The sequence below is a fragment of the Homarus americanus genome, unplaced genomic scaffold, assembly GCF_018991925.1.
Source record: "Homarus americanus isolate GMGI-L3 unplaced genomic scaffold, GMGI_Hamer_2.0 scaffold58361, whole genome shotgun sequence".
NCBI lineage: Eukaryota > Metazoa > Arthropoda > Malacostraca > Decapoda > Nephropidae > Homarus > Homarus americanus.
In genome coordinates this window covers 261,697-280,659 of record NW_024721972.1, presented here as the reverse complement: position 1 = coordinate 280,659, position 18,963 = coordinate 261,697, and the positions used below count along the sequence as shown (strand labels likewise).

Here is an 18,963-nt window from a genome sequence, read left to right as displayed (position 1 = left end):
TTCACTACACTGTTCCTCACTATAATGTTCTTCACTACTGTTCTTCACTACACTATTCTTCACTACACTGTTCTTCACTACACTGTTCTTCACTACACTGTTCTTCACTACACTGTTCTTCGCTACACTGTTCTTCATTACACTGTTCTTCACTACACTGTTCTTCACTACACTGTTCTTCACTACTGTTCTTCATTACACTGTTCTTCACTACACTGTTCCTCACTACACTGTTCTTCACTACACTGTTCTTCACTACACTGTTCTTCTCTGCACTGTTCTTTCATTGTTCTCCATTACACTGTTCTTCACTACACTGTTCATCACTACACTGTTCTTCACTACACTGTTCTTCACTATACTGTTCTTCACTACACTGTTCTTCACGACACCGTTCTTCACTACCTGTTCTTCACCACTGTTCTTCTCTATACTGTTCTTCTCTACACTGTTGTTGCACTGTTCTTCCCTGTTCTTCGGCCTATTTCTTCACTACTACTGTTCTTCACTGCACTGTTCTTCACTACACTGTTCTTCACTACACAGTTTTTCATTGCACTGTTCTTCACTAAACTGTTCTTCACTACACTGTTCTTCATTACACTGTTCTTCATTACACTGTTCTTCACTACACTGTTCTTCACTACACTGTTCTTCACTACACTGTTCTTCATTACACTGTTCTTCCCTACGCTGTTCTTCACTCCACTGTTCTTCACTACACTGTTCTTCACTACACTGTTCTTACCTACACTGTTCTTCATTACACTGTTCTTCCCTACGCTGTTCTTCACTCCACTGTTCTTCACTACACTGTTCTTCACTCCACTGTTCTTCACTACACTGTTCTTCACTACACTGTTCTTACCTACACTGTTCTTCACTACACTGTTCTTCACTACACTGTTCTTGCCTACACTGTTCATCACTACACTGTTCTTCACTACACAGTTCTTCACTACACTGTTCTTCATTACACTGTTCTTCATTACACTGTTCTTCACTACACTGTTCTTCCCTACACTGTTCTTCCCTACATTGTTCTTCACTCCACTGTTCTTCCCTACACTGTTCTTCACTACACTGTTCTTCATGCCACTGTTCTTCACATTCCCACGACTCTGGTATCAATATTTTATACCACCAATTATGCCGAGAGAACTGGTGATGAAGGCAACGGGATCCATGGCAATTAGTGTGTGTGTGTGTGTGTGTGTGTGTGTGTGTGTGTGTGTGTGTACCATTGTGTCATAAAGGTTTACATGAACTTACACTCATATACATGCACCGTTGTGTATGTGAGGGTTGGCACGTGTCAATTGGCAGTCACCTGAGGCTACCTGGTTAAGAACACACACACAGGTACTAACATAACCTAACCTTGACCATGCATTCCTCTCATTACACGTCCAGACACTCCCTCTCACACCACCAGCATGACATTGTTGGCTGGGCCGTTCTCCCACGCGTTCATTGTCTCTCACTTACTCTCCCACGCGTTCATTGTTTCTCATCTTACTCTCCCACGAGCATGTTGTCTCTCACTCACTCTCCCACGAGCATGTTGTCTCTCACTCACTCTCCCACGAGCATGTTGTCTCTCACTCACTCTCCCACAGCATGTTGTCTCTCATCACTCTCAGAAGCATGTTGTCTCTCACTCACTCTCCCACGAGCATGTTGTCTCTCACTCACTCTCCCACGAGCATGTTGTCTCTCATTCAATCTCCCACGAGCATGTTGTCTCTCACACTCACTCTCCCACGAGCATGTTGTCTCTCCTCACTCCACGAGCATGTTGTCTCTCACTCACTCTCCCACAGGCATGTTGTCTCTCTCCCACTCTCCCACGAGCATGTTGTCTCTCATTCAATCTCCCACGAGCATGTTGTCTCTCCTCACTCTCCCACAGGCATGTTGTCTCTCATTCAATCTCCCACGAGCATGTTGTCTCACTCACTCTCCCACGAGCATGGTGTCTCTGTAATACTCACACTCCCACGAGCATGTTGTCTCTCCTACTCCACTCTCCCGAGCATAATTTCAGTCTCTCACTCCCACTCTCCCACACGAGAGCATAATTTGTCTCTCCTCCCATCTCACACGAGGCATGTTGTCTCTCAATACTCACTCTCCCACAGGCATGTTGTCTCTCACTCACTCTCCCACGAGCATGTTGTCTCTCAATACTCACTCTCCCACGAGCATGTTGTCTCTCACTCACTCTCCCACGAGCATGTTGTCTCTCAATACTCACTCTCCCACGAGCATGTTGTCTCTCACTCACTCTCCCACGAGCATGTTGTCTCTCACTCACTCTTCCACGAGCATGTTGTCTCTCACTCAATCTCCCATGAGCATGTTGTGTCTTACTCACTCTCCCACGAGCATGTTGTCTCTCACTACAAATTGAATTGGTTGCCATACTCACAGCTATTAAATTCATTGAAACCACTGTCACTTACAGTCTCATCATCACTGATTGATTCTCTATCCTCACTACCTGCCCTTGACACCCGCAACTCAATTGTCACGCTTTTGTCTCTGAAGCCAAACACAAATATGCGTACCTTGTTGACCGGGGTGTCAAGGTCAAACTGTTGTGGATCCCCTCTCACATAGGCCTCATAAAAATTGATGTTTTATGAGGCCTATGTGAGAGTTGGTGTCATAAACTCGCGTCTGACAAAGACACTGTTGAAACAATTTGGGTCTGTCAAAAAGAACCCTTAAAACTGTAATTAGGAAAGAACTTATTGATGAATTTGACGCAAATAGACAAGTGCAAACAGGCACTAGTCGATGAATAGTTTACCATGATGAGATGTATCAAGAAACATGTATATGGAGCAAATAAATCACTAGATTACAAGATGTTGTAACCGCTAGACTAAGGTAGGATATAAGTACCTTGGCAGTATGTTCCTCAAGCAGATGTGAACCAGACTAAATGTAAAGTGTGTGGCCGAACATATGGCCACACTTGAACACTACGTCCTCGACTGTGTGAAGATAGAACCTTTGAGACAGGTCCAAGCACACTGTGCGTGAAATGTCACAACACTTCATCTCTAATGGCAAGATAGCCGACATATTAAGATTGTATCCACTTTTTTGCACTTAGTAACTATATCACCATGTATAGAACCAAATGCACAATGTGCTTGAATACCTCTCACGCAAATGTAACTAACAAAGAATGTGGCCAGACATACTGCCTCACACGCCTGTACTCACGCAGTTGTGAATAAGTTACCCTTTGTGTATAGAACTAAACAAAGAATGTAATTGAAATACTGTGTAACATTCAGTGCCATAATATCCTGACCACGGGGGTTAATTATAATGACCCTTTGTAAACTCTACTCTGTAATCCTTTGCGCTACCGCTCACATGATGAGTGTGGGGTGCACAATAAACTAGCCGCTGTAAGCGGCAAAATCAATCTCACTCACTCTCTCACGAGCATGTTGTCTCTCACTCACTCTCTCACAGGCATGTTGTCTCTCACTCACTCTCCCAGGAGCTTGTTGTCTCTCACTCACTCTTCCACGCGTTCATTGTCTCTCACTTTCCCACGACATGTTGTCTCACTCTCCTCTCCTAGGGCATGTTGTCTCTCCTCACTCTCCCGTTCAATCTCCTCACTCTCCCAGGGCATGTTGTCTCACACTCACTCTCCTAGGAGCTTGTTGTCTCTCACTCACTCTCCCACGTGTTCATTGTCTCTCACTCCACGAGCATGTTGTCTCTCCTCCTCCCTCCCACGAGCATGTTGTCTCTCACTCACTCTCCCTAGGAGCATGTTGTCTCTCACTCACTCTCCCATGCGTTCATTGTCTCTCCTCACTCTCCCACAGCATGTTGTCTCTCACTCACTCTCCTAGGAGCTTGTTGTCTCTCACCACTCTCCCACGCGTTCATTGCCTCACCTCCCACGAGCTTGTTGTCTCACACTCAACTCCCATGAGCATGTTGTCTCTCAGTCACTCTCCACGAGCATGTTGTCTCTCACTCACCTCCCACGAGCATGTTGTCTCACACCACCTCCATGAGCACGTAGCCGGTTTTATTCACTCCCACGAGCATGTTGTCTCTACTATAAAAACTACCATATAACCTCTGTAGGTGGGTGGTGGTAGGTGGTGTAGGTGGGTGAGGGTAGGTGGTGTAGGTGGGTGATGGTGGTGGTGGGTGGGGGTGATGGTAGGTGGTGTAGGTGGGTGTGTAGGTGTAGGTGGGGTGATGGTAGGTGGTGTAGGTGGGTGGTGGTAGGTGGGTGTGGGTGGGTGTGGGGTGGGGGTGGGGGTGGTGGTGGGGTGAGGTGGGTGATGGTAGGAGGTGGGTGAGGGTAGGTGTGGTGGGTGATGGTGGTGGGTGGGGGTGGAGGTGGGTGGGTGGGGGGGGGGGGTGTGTGGGGGTGGGGGGGGGAAGGGGGGGGTGGGGTGGGTGGTGGTGGTGGGGTGGGTGATGGGGTGGGTGTAGGTGGGTGATTGTGGGTGGGTGATGGTGGTGGTGTGGGTGTGGTAGGTGGGTGGGTGAGGTGGGTGTGGTGGTGTGGGTGATGGTAGGTGGTGTAGGTGGGTGACGGTGTGTAGGTGGTGGTGTGGTGGTGGTGAGGTGGGTGATGGTAGGTGTGGTAGGGTGATGGTAGGTGGTGTAGGTGGGTGATGGTAGGTGTGGTGGTGGTGGTGTAGGTGGGAGTGGTGTGTAGGTGGGTGATGGTGTAGGTGTGGTGTAGGTGGGTGATGGTAGGTGGTAGGGTGATGGTAGGTGTAGGTGGGTGATGTAGGTGGTGCAGGTGGGGTGATGGTGTGGTGTGGTGGTAGGTGGGTGATGGTGGTGGTGTAGGTGTGTAGGTGGTGTAGGTGGGTGATGGTAGGTGGTGTAGGTGTGGTAGGTGGTGTAGGTGGGTGATGGTAGGTGGTGTAGGGGTGGGTGATGGTGGGTGGTGGGTGGTGTAGGTAGGTGGTGTGGTAGGTGGTGTAGGTGGTGGAGGTGTGGGGGGTGGGTGGTGGTGTGGTGGTGTGTGGTGTGTGGTGGGTGATGGTAGGAGGTGGGTTATGGTTTTATTTTACCACTTACAGCGGCTAGTTTATTGTGCACCCCATACTCATCCTGTGAACTGTAGCACAAAAGGATTACAGAGTAGAGTTCACAAAGGGTCAGTATAACTAACCCCGTGGTCAGGATATTATGGCACTGAATGTTACACAGTATTTCAAATAAATTTTTGTTTAGTTCTATACATAAAGGGTAACTTATTCACAACTGCGTGAGTACAGGCGTGTGAGGCAGTATGTCTGGCCTCACACTTTGTTGTTCACATTTGCGTGAGAGGTATTCAAGCACACTGTGTTTGGTTCTATATATGAGAACTGATATAGTTACTGAGTGCAAAGTGGATACAATCTTAATATGTCGGCTATCTTGCCATGACAGATGAAGTGTTGTGCCATTTCAGACAAATAGTGTGACCTGTCCCTAGAAGGTTCTATCTTCACAGTCGAGGACGTAGGTTCAAGTGTGTCCATATGTCTGGCCACACACACTTTACATTTGTTTTGTTCACATCTGCCTGAGGAACATGCTGTCAGAGGTACTTATATCCTAACCTTAATCTAGCGGTTACAACATCTTGTAATCTAGTGATCTTGTTACTTGCTCCATATACATGTTTCATTTGATACATCTCATCATGGGAACAATAGATTGACTAATGTCTGGTTGCACTTTGCTTGCTTCAAATTCATCAGTAAGTTCCTTCCCAATTACAGTTTTATGATTCTTTGACAGACCCAGATTGTATTCAACGGTGTCTTTGTTGGACGCGATTTTGGCGAGGGCATCAACTCTGTCATGTTCTTTGAGGCCTATGTGAGAGGGGATCCACAACAGTTTGATCTTGACACCCCGGTCAACAAGGTACACATATTTGTGTCTGGCTTCAAAGACAAGCGCGTGACAACTTGAATTGAGGGTGTCAAGGGCAAGTAGTGAGGATAGAGAATCAATGATGATGAGACTGTCAGTGACAGTGTCAATGAATTTAATAGCTGTGATTATGACAACTAATTCAGTTTGTAGAGTGGATGCCCAGTTGTTAATTCTAACTGCTTTACAATTGTTTTGCCGTTTGGGTGAGTCACAGCGATAGCACTTCCAGCCCTCCCACAGGCGGCGTAAAGAGATTCATCAGTCTGTAGTGTGTATGTGTTCAAGAGCTTTCACTTTCGCAGTGTGTTGGAGATAAATACTTTGTATAATTAATTATTTAGGCGGATATGTCGCATTGTGATATCGAAGGGAACTGTCCGCCAGGGTGGCAGGAAGCGCTGTTGTGTCTCAACTTTGTACAGAGTGGTCCAGTCCAAATATCACATATGTGTAGCTGTAGTTTAGATCCATTTAGACTCAGTAGTCCCATGGTTCATACATTCTAGCAATTTTAAGGAAACAATGTTATCAGGATCACCACGCAGAAGCCTCAGGATATCACCAGGTTGACTTCAATTATTCAATCTTTGACACTGGGTATAACTAAGTAGTAGTTTTCATATTTAGTACTTTAGTGATCATGGGACATCCTAGGATAATTCTAAAGATTTTATTTTCTTGAGCTTGTCAACGCCTTTCCTGTCACGAAGGACCAGGGCTGCGGTAATCTATCAGAGATCTTATATAGTAGGTACATTGTTTAACAATTCTAATATTAGCACCATAATGTGGGCTGTACCCCTACGTTACCTCAAAGGGCTCTCAGTCTGTCAGTACATTGGCGGGTTAGCTGTTGTATGTGAGGTAGGGTACAAGGGACGGAGACACCAAGATATTTAAAAGAAGAAACATAGTCAATAGTGTTGTTACCTATCTTGAACTTGGCGGGTGCGTTTGCGGTTACCAGCTTGTTTGTTGAACACCTTAGTTTTCTCAGTGAAGATAATAAGACCGAGGTGTTCACAGGCTGCGTATACATGGTTCAGGGTGGTTTGCATTTCACGACTAGTTTAATATGTACAGTCGGGGGTCAAAAGTCTTGAACACTTGACAGTATTTGTCATGTACTTTATGTACCTGAAGATGTTCGGTATTAAAGGTTTTATACCATTTTGTGGCTCAGGCATAAAATGTGATGACAAGTCGTGTTCATAGTATATCCCAATGACACACACACACACACACACACACACACACATACACACACACACATACATACATACATACATACATACATATTTATATATATATATATATATATATATATATATATATATATATATATATATATATAATATATATATATATATATATATATATATATATATATATATATATATATATATATATATATATATATATATATATATATATCTATATATAATTTATGTTGGATGCTGTTAAATGTAAGACTTTTGATCCCGACTGTACAAGAATATCATCAACATAGCTGACTGTTAGATATTTGGGGTTGTCTGTATTGAATTTAATAATGCATTCATAAGAACATTGAACAAAGTGGGGCTAGTACTCCATCTTGAGGGTACCAAGTTGCATATAACTTCTTTGTAACCCTGAAACAGTGCAGCAGCCTTTCTGTTGGTTAGGTAACCACTTATCCAGTGTAACAGCCTACCTCCTATATCCATTTGGCTAGTTCGTACAATATCAGTTACCTATTGGCAATATCAAATGAGGCTTTTAGGTCAAGAAATGTGGTGTATCTGTTTTCATCACCATGCATGTGGTGATGCAATTATGTACACCTTTATCATGGGTGCCATTTATGTTAGGAGACATGTGTTCTCTGATTCTATATAAGAGTCTGCCAAGAACCATCCTCTCAAAGGTTTTACACAGGCAGCTGGTTAGTGATAGGACGAAAAGGCATCAGGCTGTCCTGTCTTCGGTATTGGTACAACAATACTGCTGGTCCATGATGTGGGTAGTTGGCCTCGGCTGACTCATATTGTACAATACCAACAATGGATTGCCCTGCACACGCCTAGTAGTCTAACGATGTTGTAGGTGACCGTCCTTCAGCAGGAAGTAGACCTACCCCTAAGGCGGTGTTAAGCCCTCAGTGTATGGAACATCACACTCATCGTGCTGTTTGCCCAGCATAAAGTTAATAAGATTACTTCTCTCTACAGACTTCGCATCAAGGAGTCCTGAGTCCTAGTTAATAACATGTCATAACATGTTACAATTGTAACATTTGAGGTGTTCTAGTTTGTTTGTAACCCTTGCCCACCCTCCTGACTCTAGCCCTGAGTTTTTTCAGTTTAGGGTCATCATAGCACTTCTGTTGCCTGTTCCCATAATGCTGACCACGGTTTCTTCGGTTTTAGTGGAGACATTTTGGTAAGTGCTTATCTGGTGTGGTGTGATGGTGGGACAGGTGGAGGTAGGGGTGGAGGGAGGTAGGTGGAGGGAGGGGGGAGGTGTGGGGAGGGAGGTAGTGGTGGAGGGAGGTAGTGGTGGAGGGAGGGTGGTGGAGGGAGGTATGGTGGAGGAGGTAGGGAGGGAGGTAGTGGTGGAGGGAGGTAGGGTGGAGGGAGGTAGTGGTGGAGGGAGGTAGTGTGGAGGGAGGTAGTGTGGGAGGGAGGTAGGGTGGAGGAGGGTGGGAGGAGGTAGTGGTGGAGGGAGGTAGTGGTGGAGGGAGGTAGTAGTGGAGGAGGTAGTGGTGGAGGGAGGTAGTGGTGGAGGGAGGTAGGTGGAGGGAGGTAGTGGTGGAGGAGGTAGTGGTGGAGGAGGTAGTAGTGGAGGAGGTGGTGGGAGGGAGGAGTGGTGGAGGGAGTTGGCAGCTCCACTTGGTCTTGTTCACGCCATACAATAGATCATTATGCAGCGATAACCCTGACTGGCCACAGACCCCACCCCTGCCACGGACCCCACCCCTGCCACGGACCCCACCCCTGCGAATGGGCCGGACCCACCCTACACCACCCCTGCCACGGACCCCACACCTGCCACGGACCCCACTCCCTACCAAGACCCCACCCCTGCCACGGACCCCACACCTGCCACGGACCCCACTCCTACCAAGGACCCCAACCCCCTGCCACGGACCCCAACCCCCTGCCGCGGATCTCCCCATTCCCCTGTGTGTGTGTGTGTGTGTGTGTGTGTGTGTGTGTGTGTGTGTGTGTGTGTGTTCGCACACAGGGTGGTGTAATGCCCTAATGCAGCATTGAGTTAGTGTTAAGGTGCAAGCACTGCTTGCTTGCTCCCTCTCGCTCTCAGCTCCCGCCGCTGGCTAGCCCTCATGGCGAACAGGGAAGCAACTTGCATAAGTCCTCCCCTGCCAGTACACAGCCTCCTCACCGTCAAGACTCCTGCTGTGCCTCCTCGTGGCAACACACGGTAACTGGGTGCCTCGTGGGCCCAGGCTAGACCAGCAGGGGATCTTGGAGTAGCAGTGGGCCCCAGAGGGACGGCGCATAGGCCCACTGGCATGTGGACACGTCCTGCCGCCTACCAACCACTGCCCCGCTGCCTTGCGGATTAACCTTGGTAGGTATAACGCTACGGGAGTAAGCCTCGAACGAAAAATCTGCGGTGGAGCCCCGCATCAGGCAGACATGCTTACAGAGCTCCAACAAGACCCCAACGGTATATAGGCGGAAAAGGTGACCAACATGGGAACCCAATGACTACACCAGCGGATAAAGGAAATGCATGATGGACAGGCTACTCAGGCGAAACCCAACAAACCCGACTATCAGTAGTCCATTGATCCTCTCCCTCTCCCCAGTCGTTGCAACACTTGCACCACTGGATGAGGAAAAGTGAGAGCCAAGATATGTGGTTGCAGCCTGCGCTCCTGCCTCGCCACATAAATCAACTCACGCGCAGCCATCATCAGGCTCATCACACTTCTCATTATTATCAAAACCCCTATACCCCCAAAAGTCTGATGGCGACGAACGATTGGCGACGGGGACAGGCAGAGATGACTGCCGGGAGTCTCTAGTCACAACTCTGCACATGGGCGGCAAAGATAAGGTGGTCGTTTATGCACTGGGATCGAGGCAGCAGTGCAATCCGGTCCTATCCGTGCGACTGAGCAGCCCTTTCGTGGAGCCACTCTGCTCACCCCAAATGGGGTGGGGACTAGAAAAGGTGCCCTAAACATAGCCTGCCTTAATACCTAACCTAAATGGGCAACCTCACCCAGTAAGGTCATCCTTATGCGGTCGAAAACATAATCACAATTACAGAAGAAAAAACCTATTCATCCTCTTATGGTCACTGCATCGAATGTCAGGACCCTTCTGGATACTGGCACAAATGAGCGTCTTAAAAGAAGAACCGCCCTTGTCGCAAATGATTTGTCTAGGTATAACATCGACAGAGCAACCATTAGTGAGTCCCGGCTACCAGACGAAGGCCAACTCACAGGACGGGTTTCTGGCAATACCTTCTTCTGGAAGGGTAAGCCTGCTCCGGAAAGAAACCGCATTTATGGAGTTGGCTTTGCCATTCGCCAATCCATTCTACATATTCTAACTGAAATGCCACTGAATCACTCACGTCATGCCTCCTTCATCAGTGTATACGCCCCAACACTGGATGCAGAGGATGACATCAAGGAGGCCTTTTACGCTGACCTTGACAGAGTGCTAACCTCTATCCCCAGAGAAGATAAGGTTGTGCTTCTTGGTGACTACAATGCCAGAGTTGGCAGAGATGCTGATATTTGGCAGGGAAACATAGGGAGAAATGGACAAGGCAAGTGTAATCCCAACGTCCTACTCCTCCTCGGCAAGTGTGCTGAACAAAACCTCACTATCACCAACACCTTGTTTAACGCAGGCCGACAAGTTCAAGTGTTCTTGGCAACACCCACGATTAAAACACTGGCATGTTATTGACTACATCATTGTCAGAAAAAAGATCGCCGAGATGTCCTCATCACCCTTGCCATGCGTGATTCAGACCACCACGATACTGATCATCGGCTCGTCAGAGCCAAACTCTCACATCATGTCGCCCCAAAAAGGCGAAGGCAACAAGCCTTGAGAAGAGGTTTCAACACTAGCGTCTGGAGGATTCAACGGTTGTACATGCTATCAGAGAGCAGCTTCGCCACATGGGTTGATAAACAACCCGACAACAAACAACGCAAATCCCAGTGCCGAATGGGGTATTCTCGACACTGTCATGACAAAAACCTTCAGAGAGACCTTCTGGTAGATGGAAAGAACACATCTGGAATGGTTTGATGAAAATGACCCGGAAATCAACATATTTGTCGATGATAAATGTGCTGTTTTAACTGACTGGTTGAACAACCCTCAGTCTCAGATCAAAGCTGATACCTTCCACAAGAAGAAAGTGGCGGTTCAGCACGAACTTCGGAATCTAAAGAACGAATTGTTGAAAAATATAGAATATGAAAGGCAAAAACTTGCATATCAACAGAAAATGCGCGAATTTTTCCATTTAACTAAAACATTTTATGAGCCAATCACGCATGGCGTAGCCCTCGTCCCCTCATTCTATGGTAACTTGAAGGCGAAGAAGGCATCCTTCGGTTGCTGGAAGGAGCACTACCATTCGCTGCTCAACCGAAACACCGATGTAGATTTCCTGACTACCCAGCAGGTACCTCAGCACCCAGAGCTGACCCACCTCAGCTATCCTCCATCCCTGGATGAGGTAGCTACTGCTACCAAACAGATGAAAAATAACAAAGCGTCAGGGCCTGATGGAATCCTAGCCGAGGTGTACAAAGGAGGGGACCTCTGCTTACAAGCCGTCTCCACTCTCTCCTGGAGAATATATGAAAAGGAAGAAACTCAAGCTCTTAAAGACGCATCCATCGTCAATATTTATAGGAACAGGGGAGAGCGGTCAGACTGTGGCAACTACCGCGGGATCTCGCTGCTGTCTGTAGCTGACAAGATTATCGCCCGAGTCTTCCAAAACAGACTTCTTCCCTGAGACGGAAAACTTCTTCCAAGAATCTCAATGTGACTTTAGACTATCACATGGCACCACTGACATGATCTTTACTGCCCGCCAGATACAGGAAAAGTGCTGAGAATAGCATAGTGACCAGTACATGGCCTCCATCGACCTTGCCATGGCCTTTGACTCGGTCAACAGGGAAGCCGTCTGGTGGACCCTCAAATGGTTTACCTGCCCACCAAAAGTCATCACCATTGTGAGGCAACTCCACGAAGGCATAAACGGCAATGTCCTGCACAACAGCACTCAGTTTGAGTTTTTTCCCATCCAAACGGGAGTAAAGCAAAGATGTGTACTGGCACCAGCTCTCTTTTCCATTTTCTTGGCTGCCTTTCTTACTTGTGCCAGTGCCAATTTGGCTGGCAGGGTGGACATCTAGTACTGGGTGAAGGGACTTTTCAACATAAGACGATTCCAGGCAGGAACAAAGGTATCGGCCGCTTCCATTACTGAACTTCAGTATGCAGACGACCCCACCCTTGTCGCTCACACCGAACGCGACCTACAGGAGATCCCGAACACCTACACAGATGCGTTAGCACACTTCAGCCTCGAGGTGAATATACTTTAGGACTCTTCAGCCTGTCCCTGGTTGAACCACACCTTCACCACCCATCCTGCTTAATGGTATTACCCTCTCTAGGTACTTTCGGTATCTCGGCTCCCACCTGTCCACCGCTGCAGACATCGATGAAGAGATTCAACATCGGATCAGATGTGCATCTTATGCCTTTTGCAGTCTCCGTGTCTTTAGCTGTAGGGAGTTGAAATTATCTACAAAGTTACACGTATATTGAACACTGGTCCTCCCCACCCTGCTATATGGCAGCGAGACATGGGTCACATACAGGAGGCACCTCAAGGCACTTGAAATCTTTCACCAATGTAGTCTACATTCCATCCTTCGAGTTCGCTGGGAAGACAAAGAGAACAAATGCCAGTATTCTTGCTGACTCCAACTGTAGGAGCATCGAGGCTGCCATCATCCTTGAAGAACTACATTAGACTGGCCATGTTACCCGCATGGACGACCTAGTGAATGATAAACCTCACGCTGGCGGGCAACGGAAAAGGCATAAAGACAGTTTTAAGACAAACCTGAAAACGTACCAAATCGACCCCCTCACCTGGGAGACGATTACTGCACACCGTAATGCTTGGAGGAGCACCACACGAGACGGTGTCAATATTTTCGAGTTAGCCCGACTGCATACCGAGGCAGACAAGCGCCAGCGCTGGAAAGACGCTATCGCCCCGCCCCTCCCGCACTAGATGCAGCCCTCCACACGTACAACATCTTTGGAAGGCTCTGCCGATCCCGCATCGGCCTCGCAAGTCGCCTCAAAGCTCTCCAACGAAGGTGACAATTTTAATAGCTCATAACATTATATCATGACTAGATAGATGATCGTCATACTCGATTCCGAGTGACAGCAAAGTAGTAGTAGTAGTAGTAGTGTGTGTGGGGTAGGAGTAACAACACTAATACACCTTCTACTACGCCAAATGATGGCCTGGACAAACACTGGGCAGACTTACATGTAAACCAACCAACCCCCTTTACCCCCTCCCTCCCTATTCTTCCCATCTTGCCAGTCGTTGACCCTTGCTTCCCCAGGTGAGAGAGACGCCTCACCGCCCTCAATGACCAACCATAACTACGGGTTTCTTAATGACCTCCAAAAAGCAAGCTAAGAGCTAATGAGAACTCCTCCCGGAACACAACCAGGTAGTGAATGCCAATTGTTTCAAGCCCCCCGTGGTGTATAATGAAGGTTAATGTTAATTGCTGGTCAATGTTAATAGTGAGTTAACTTAAAATGATTTATGTCTTCCGAGGAACAATTTTTCCCTTAATTAAAAAACTTTGCTAAGGTATTTATTCTGGCGACGTTAATGGGCAGAGGAAGTTTATACAGATTCCTGTTACCCGCATTCCTGTGGTGCTGTTGGTGCGGGTAGTGGTGGTGTGTTGCGGGTAGTGGTGGTGTGTTGGTGCGGGTAGTGGTGGTGTTGGTGCGGTAGTGGTGGTGTGTTGGTGCGGTAGTGGTGGTGTGTTGGTGCGGGTAGTGGTGGTGTGTTGGCGTGGGGTAGTGGTGGTGTGTTGGTGTAGTGGTGGTGTGTTGGTGCGGGTAGTGGTGGTGTGTTGGTGCGGGTAGTTGTGGTGTGTTGGTGCGGGTAGTGTGGTGTGTTGGTGCAGGTAGTGGTGGTGTTGGTGCGGTAGTGGTGTGTTGGTGCGGTAGTGGTGGTGTGTTGGTGCGGGTAGTTGTGGTGTGTTGGTGCGGGTAGTGGTGGTGTGTTGGTGCGGGTAGTTGTTGGTGCGGGTAGTTGTGGTGTGTTGGTGCGGGTAGTGGTGGTGTGTTGGCAGGTAGTGGTGGTGTTGGTGCGGGTAGTGGTGGTGTGTTGGTGCGGGTAGTGGTGGTGTTGGTGCGGGTAGTGGTGGTGTGTTGGTGCGGTAGTGGTGGTGTGTTGGTGCAGGTAGTGGTGGTGTTGGTGCGGTAGTGGTGGTGTGTTGGTGCGGGTAGTGGTGGTGTGTTGGTGTGGTGTGTGCTGGTGGTAGTGTGGTGTGTTGGTGCGGTAGTTGTGGTGTGTGTTGGTGCGGGTAGTGGTGGTGTGTTGGTGGGTAGTGGTGGTGTGTTGGTGCAGGTGGTGGTGTGCTGCGCGGTAGTTGTGGTGTTTGGCGTGGTAGTGGTGGTGTGTTGCGGGTAGTGGTGGTGTGTTGGTGCGGGTAGTGGTGGTGGTGTTGGTGCGGGTAGTGGTGGTGCTGGTGCGGGTAGTGGTGGTGTGTTGGTGCGGGTAGTGGTGGTGTGTTGGTGCGGGTAGTGGTGGTGTGTTGCGGTAGTGGTGTGTGTTGGTGCAGGTGGTGGTGTGTTGGTGCGGGTAGTGGTGGTGTTGGTGCGGGTAGTGGTGGTGTGTTGGTGCGGGTGGTGGTGGTGTGTTGGTGTGTGGTGTGGTGCAGGTAGTGGGTGGGTTGGTGCGGGTAGTGGTGGTGTGTTGGTGCAGGTAGTGGTGTGTTGGTGCGGGTAGTGGTGGTGAGCGGTAGTGGTGGTGTGTTGGTGCGGGTAGTGGTGGTGTGTTGGTGTAGTGGTGGTGTGTTGCGGGTAGTGGTGGTGTGTTGTGGGTAGTGGTGGTGTGTGCGGGTAGTGGTGTGTGTTGGGCGGGTAGTGGTGGTGTGTTGGGCGGTAGTGGTGGTGTGTTGGTGCGGGTAGTGGTGGTGTGTTGGTGCAGGTGGTGGATGTGTGCTGCGCGGGTAGTGGTGGTGTGTTGGTGCGGGTAGTGGTGGTGTGTTGGTGCGGGTGGTGGCGTGTTGGTGCGTAGTGGTGGTGTTGGTGCGGGTAGTGGTGGTGTGTTGGTGCAGTGGTGGTGTGTTGGTGCGGTAGTGGTGGTGTGTTGGCGGGTAGTGGTGGTGTGTTGGTGCAGTAGTGGTGGTGAGTTGGTGCGGGTAGTGGTGGTGTGTTGCGCAGGTAGTGGTGGTGTGTTGGTGGGGTAGTGGTGGTGTGTTGGTGCGGTAGTGGTGGTGTGTTGGTGCGGGTAGTGGTGTGTGTTGGTGCAGGTAGTGTGGTGTGTTGTGCAGGTAGTGGTGGTGTGTTGGTGCGGGTAGTGGTGGTGTGTTGGTGCGGGTAGTTGTGGTGTTGGCAGGTAGTGGTGGTGTGTTGGTGCGGGTAGTGGTGGTGTGTTGGTGCGGGTAGTGGTGGTTGGTGCGGGTAGTGGTGGTGTGGTGGTGCGGGTAGTGGTGGTGTGTTGATGCGGGTAGTGATGGTGTTGGTGTGGGTAGTGGTGGTGATTGGTGCGGTAGTGGTGGTGTGTTGCGGGTAGTGGTGGTGTGTTGGTGCAGGTAGTGGTGGTGTGTTGGTGCGGGTAGTGGTGGTGTGTTGGTGCGGGTAGTGGTGGTGTGTTGGTGCAGGTAGTGGTGGTGTGTGTTGGTAGGGTGGTGGTGTGTTGGTGCGGGTAGTGGTGGTGGTGCGGGTAGTGGTGGGTGGTTGGCGCGTAGTGGTGGTGTGTTGGTGCAGGTAGTGGTGGTGTGTTGGTGCGGTAGTGGTGGTGTGTTGGTGGGTAGTGTGGTGGTGTGTTGGTGCAGGTAGTGGTGGTGTGTTGGTGCGGGTAGTGGTGGTGTGTTGGTGCGGGTAGTGGTGGTGAGTTGGTGCGGGTAGTGGTGGTGAGTTGGTGCGGGTAGTGGTGCCTCTTAGCTATGTTCCTTCTTTCTCTACCTGACATGGGTGGCACTGGTGGTGACAACAGGTGGACGAGGCGTAACCTGTTGTGTGACGTCACCTGAGTGTACCTCTTTCACACCTCGCTGACGGGGAACAAAGAGAGAGAGAGAGAGAGAGATTAAATTCTGTCTACAAAGATGGTTAGAGTGACACCACAAAATGCAAGTGTAAAAGAGGTTAGCTCTATACACCTTAAGAACCAGTAGGGGGCAGTTGAGTCCTTCACCTAGGTTGTGACCTTCTCGAATTGAGAACATACATACATACATGCAAAGAAGTGAGTATTAATAAGTAATAGTAAGTAGTAGCAGTAGTCACACAGGAGAAATGAGAATGACAAGAACAGGGCATATGGGGAGAGAATTCTGAATGTTGATCAAGGCAGCTTCACTCCTCTGGTGTTCACAACCTCTGGTGGGATGGGACCAAGTGCAAGATGCTTCTACGCCAGACTCGCAGAGGTGCTATCCTAACAGAAGTAGCAGCCCAGAAGTTATGTTACAGCCTGGATGAGATGTCGACTGCCCTTCTCTGTCTCCTTAGGTCTGCATTGCATTGCCTCAGGGGAACGAGATCGTCGGCCCAAAGCCGACAACGGTGGCAGATTGACTATGAGGCAACTGTCACTGAATGCCGCATAGATCTGCGGCTCAACTAACTCACCACAGCTAGGATAGCTACTTATGTATTAGGATATTTAATATTAAGGTAATAAAATGGCGGCGAAGGTGTGGCTATTGGTGGGCCAGCGCGGTGTGGGTGTGGTGGAGTGTCCTCCCTGATCTAAAGTGTTATTGGAGGGGACATATTCAGAGTGTGGGAGCGGGAATTTCACAGTGTGTCGGTGAATATCGGATGTCACCCTAAGCATTGTCACCGAAGGTTCTTCTCATCCCTTACGGCATTAATCGCAAATATTCCGTGTGTTCACCGGCGATCACCAAGCGATTTGTGAGTATTTGGTTGGACGGCTACTGCAGGTGCAGGTGCCAGTGCCAGTGTCGATAGGCCTACTTTGGCAGGGTGGCATCGAGACTCTCGCCCCTATGGGGCCAAGTGTTCTACGCTTGCGGTCGCCCCCCCAAGTAACGGTCACTTCATGTAGTGACGGCCGACCAAGTGAGTATATATAACTAATATTACATCAGTGCGACCATAGAAATAGTGGTTATTTCTGCCAAGGATATATAAACAAGTGTTAGGTGTGACAATTCTTGCTCCCAGTGTATCATTCTGATGTGTGGATTGTCGCCCATAGGGGGGTGGCCTACACACCCACGCGCGCACGTATGCCCCTACTAACCGGACACAGCAGTACAGCCTGTCACCTCTCCGCCCTTTACTCATAAGAACTAGTTTCTTCTTCTGTATGGGACCAAAGCAGATGTCGGAGGCGGACGTAACTGTCGCCCAAAGTGCGGAACACTATGCCACTATGCCAGGTAACAGACATTGCTGCGTCTGTGCTAGCCAGTACCAAAATTGCACTAGCTGTGAATGTGCGAGAAACAACCGACCATGTGTGGTTTGCAGAAAGGGAAACAATTGCCGGAACCCACATGGCAGGGAGCCGACACAGGAGGCCACAGTGGATATCGCCGGGACCCAACCGCCCGATGATATCCTAAATCATAGCAGTGAGTCTACTCAACCAGAAAATGTAGTACCAATAAACGCTGCTCCAATAGTAGCAGATGTCCACGAGGTGAATGAGAGACAGCCACCACAGTGGAATGGCATATTAATTGAAAATGCGGACATATGGGTTAAAGAAACTTACTCAGAAATTGTCAGGTGGTCGCCAGCTAACCTGTTTGAACCACCCAAGTGTGCGGCCACCAAAGAAATGATTCTGGAGATGATTCGCCTCATAACTGAGTACACTCAAGACCGCCTCCTTGCCCCTTTAGCTCTTCAAATACTGGCAATAATACCACATCTATTCTGTCAGAGGACACACACAAAGACTAAGCACAAAGAAAAGGCGGCAGCAATGAAGAGAAGATTGACATGTGGCAGAATAGGGCCCTTGATGATCCCCTATGTGAAGCAAGAACACTGCAGGAGAGACTAAAATTTACAGGAGACGGAAAGCAAAACACCGATGACGTTGCAAGAAAGTTTGGAAACTAAATGCGTGTGGGAAAAGTGTCTTTGGCGGTAAGATCTCTCACAGAGGAATCATCCTGTGGGGTTCTGCCAATAAACAGAGAGACATTAAAACAACTGAAAGAAAAACATCCCCCTGTAAGTGAAGACGAAGGCATCAGGTTCCAGGGTGACTATATCCCACCAAATGCTGTCCTGTCTGTGAAAATATCAGGAGGGATGGAGTGGAAAAAGGCACCGAAGACTCAGGGCGGTGCCGGCCTTTCAGGTCTGGATACAAATGGGTCATCCTCAGTCATCCTCAGCACTAACAAGTTTGGCCCCATAGCAAGTGATCTCTGCACTGCCATCGCCGTCCTTGCAAGAAAGCTGGCATCCTCGTGCTGCCAACACCTCCATGCTCTGACGGCCTGCCGCCTCATTCCCCTGGATAAGAATCCAGGATGTAGGCCTATAGGGGTGGGGGAAGTGCTGAGGCGGATCATCGGAAAATGCATAATGGAGGTGGTAAAGGATGATGTCAGAGCAGCAGGGAACCTGCAAGTTTGTGCTGGCCACCAGGCTGGAGGGGAAGCTGCCATTCACGCCATGAGAACGATATTTGAGCAGCGAGATTGTGAGGCCGTTCTCCCGATGGACGCTTCAAACGCATTCAACATACTTAACC

At 49.0% G+C, this 18,963-nt stretch overlaps 1 protein-coding gene across 1 annotated transcript; it reads right to left on the bottom strand.

Moving 5' to 3' along the window:
• Nucleotides 1–443: 443 nt before the first annotated feature.
• Nucleotides 444–12,348, bottom strand: LOC121861912 (period circadian protein-like). The gene is made up of 3 exons (XM_042359798.1): nt 12,313–12,348; nt 12,068–12,205; nt 444–1,121 (listed from the first exon to the last, which is right to left on the bottom strand). Exons 1-3 carry the CDS (start codon nt 12,346–12,348, stop codon nt 444–446), a joined length of 852 nt encoding a protein of 283 aa, XP_042215732.1.
• Nucleotides 12,349–18,963: the final 6,615 nt, after the last annotated feature.

Bases quoted from the DNA above. Each gene is read 5' to 3' on its own strand.
- LOC121861912 (XM_042359798.1), bottom strand. From the start codon at position 12,348: ATGTCCACCCTGCCAGCCAAATTGGCACTGGCACAA. The intron at 12,206-12,312 runs GTAAGAAAGGCA...GCTGTTGTGCAG, and splicing joins CCAAATTGGCACTGGCACAA to GACATTGCCGTTTATGCCTT. The intron at 1,122-12,067 runs GTACTGGTCACT...TATTGATACCAG, and splicing joins GCAAGGTCGATGGAGGCCAT to AGTCGTGGGAATGTGAAGAA.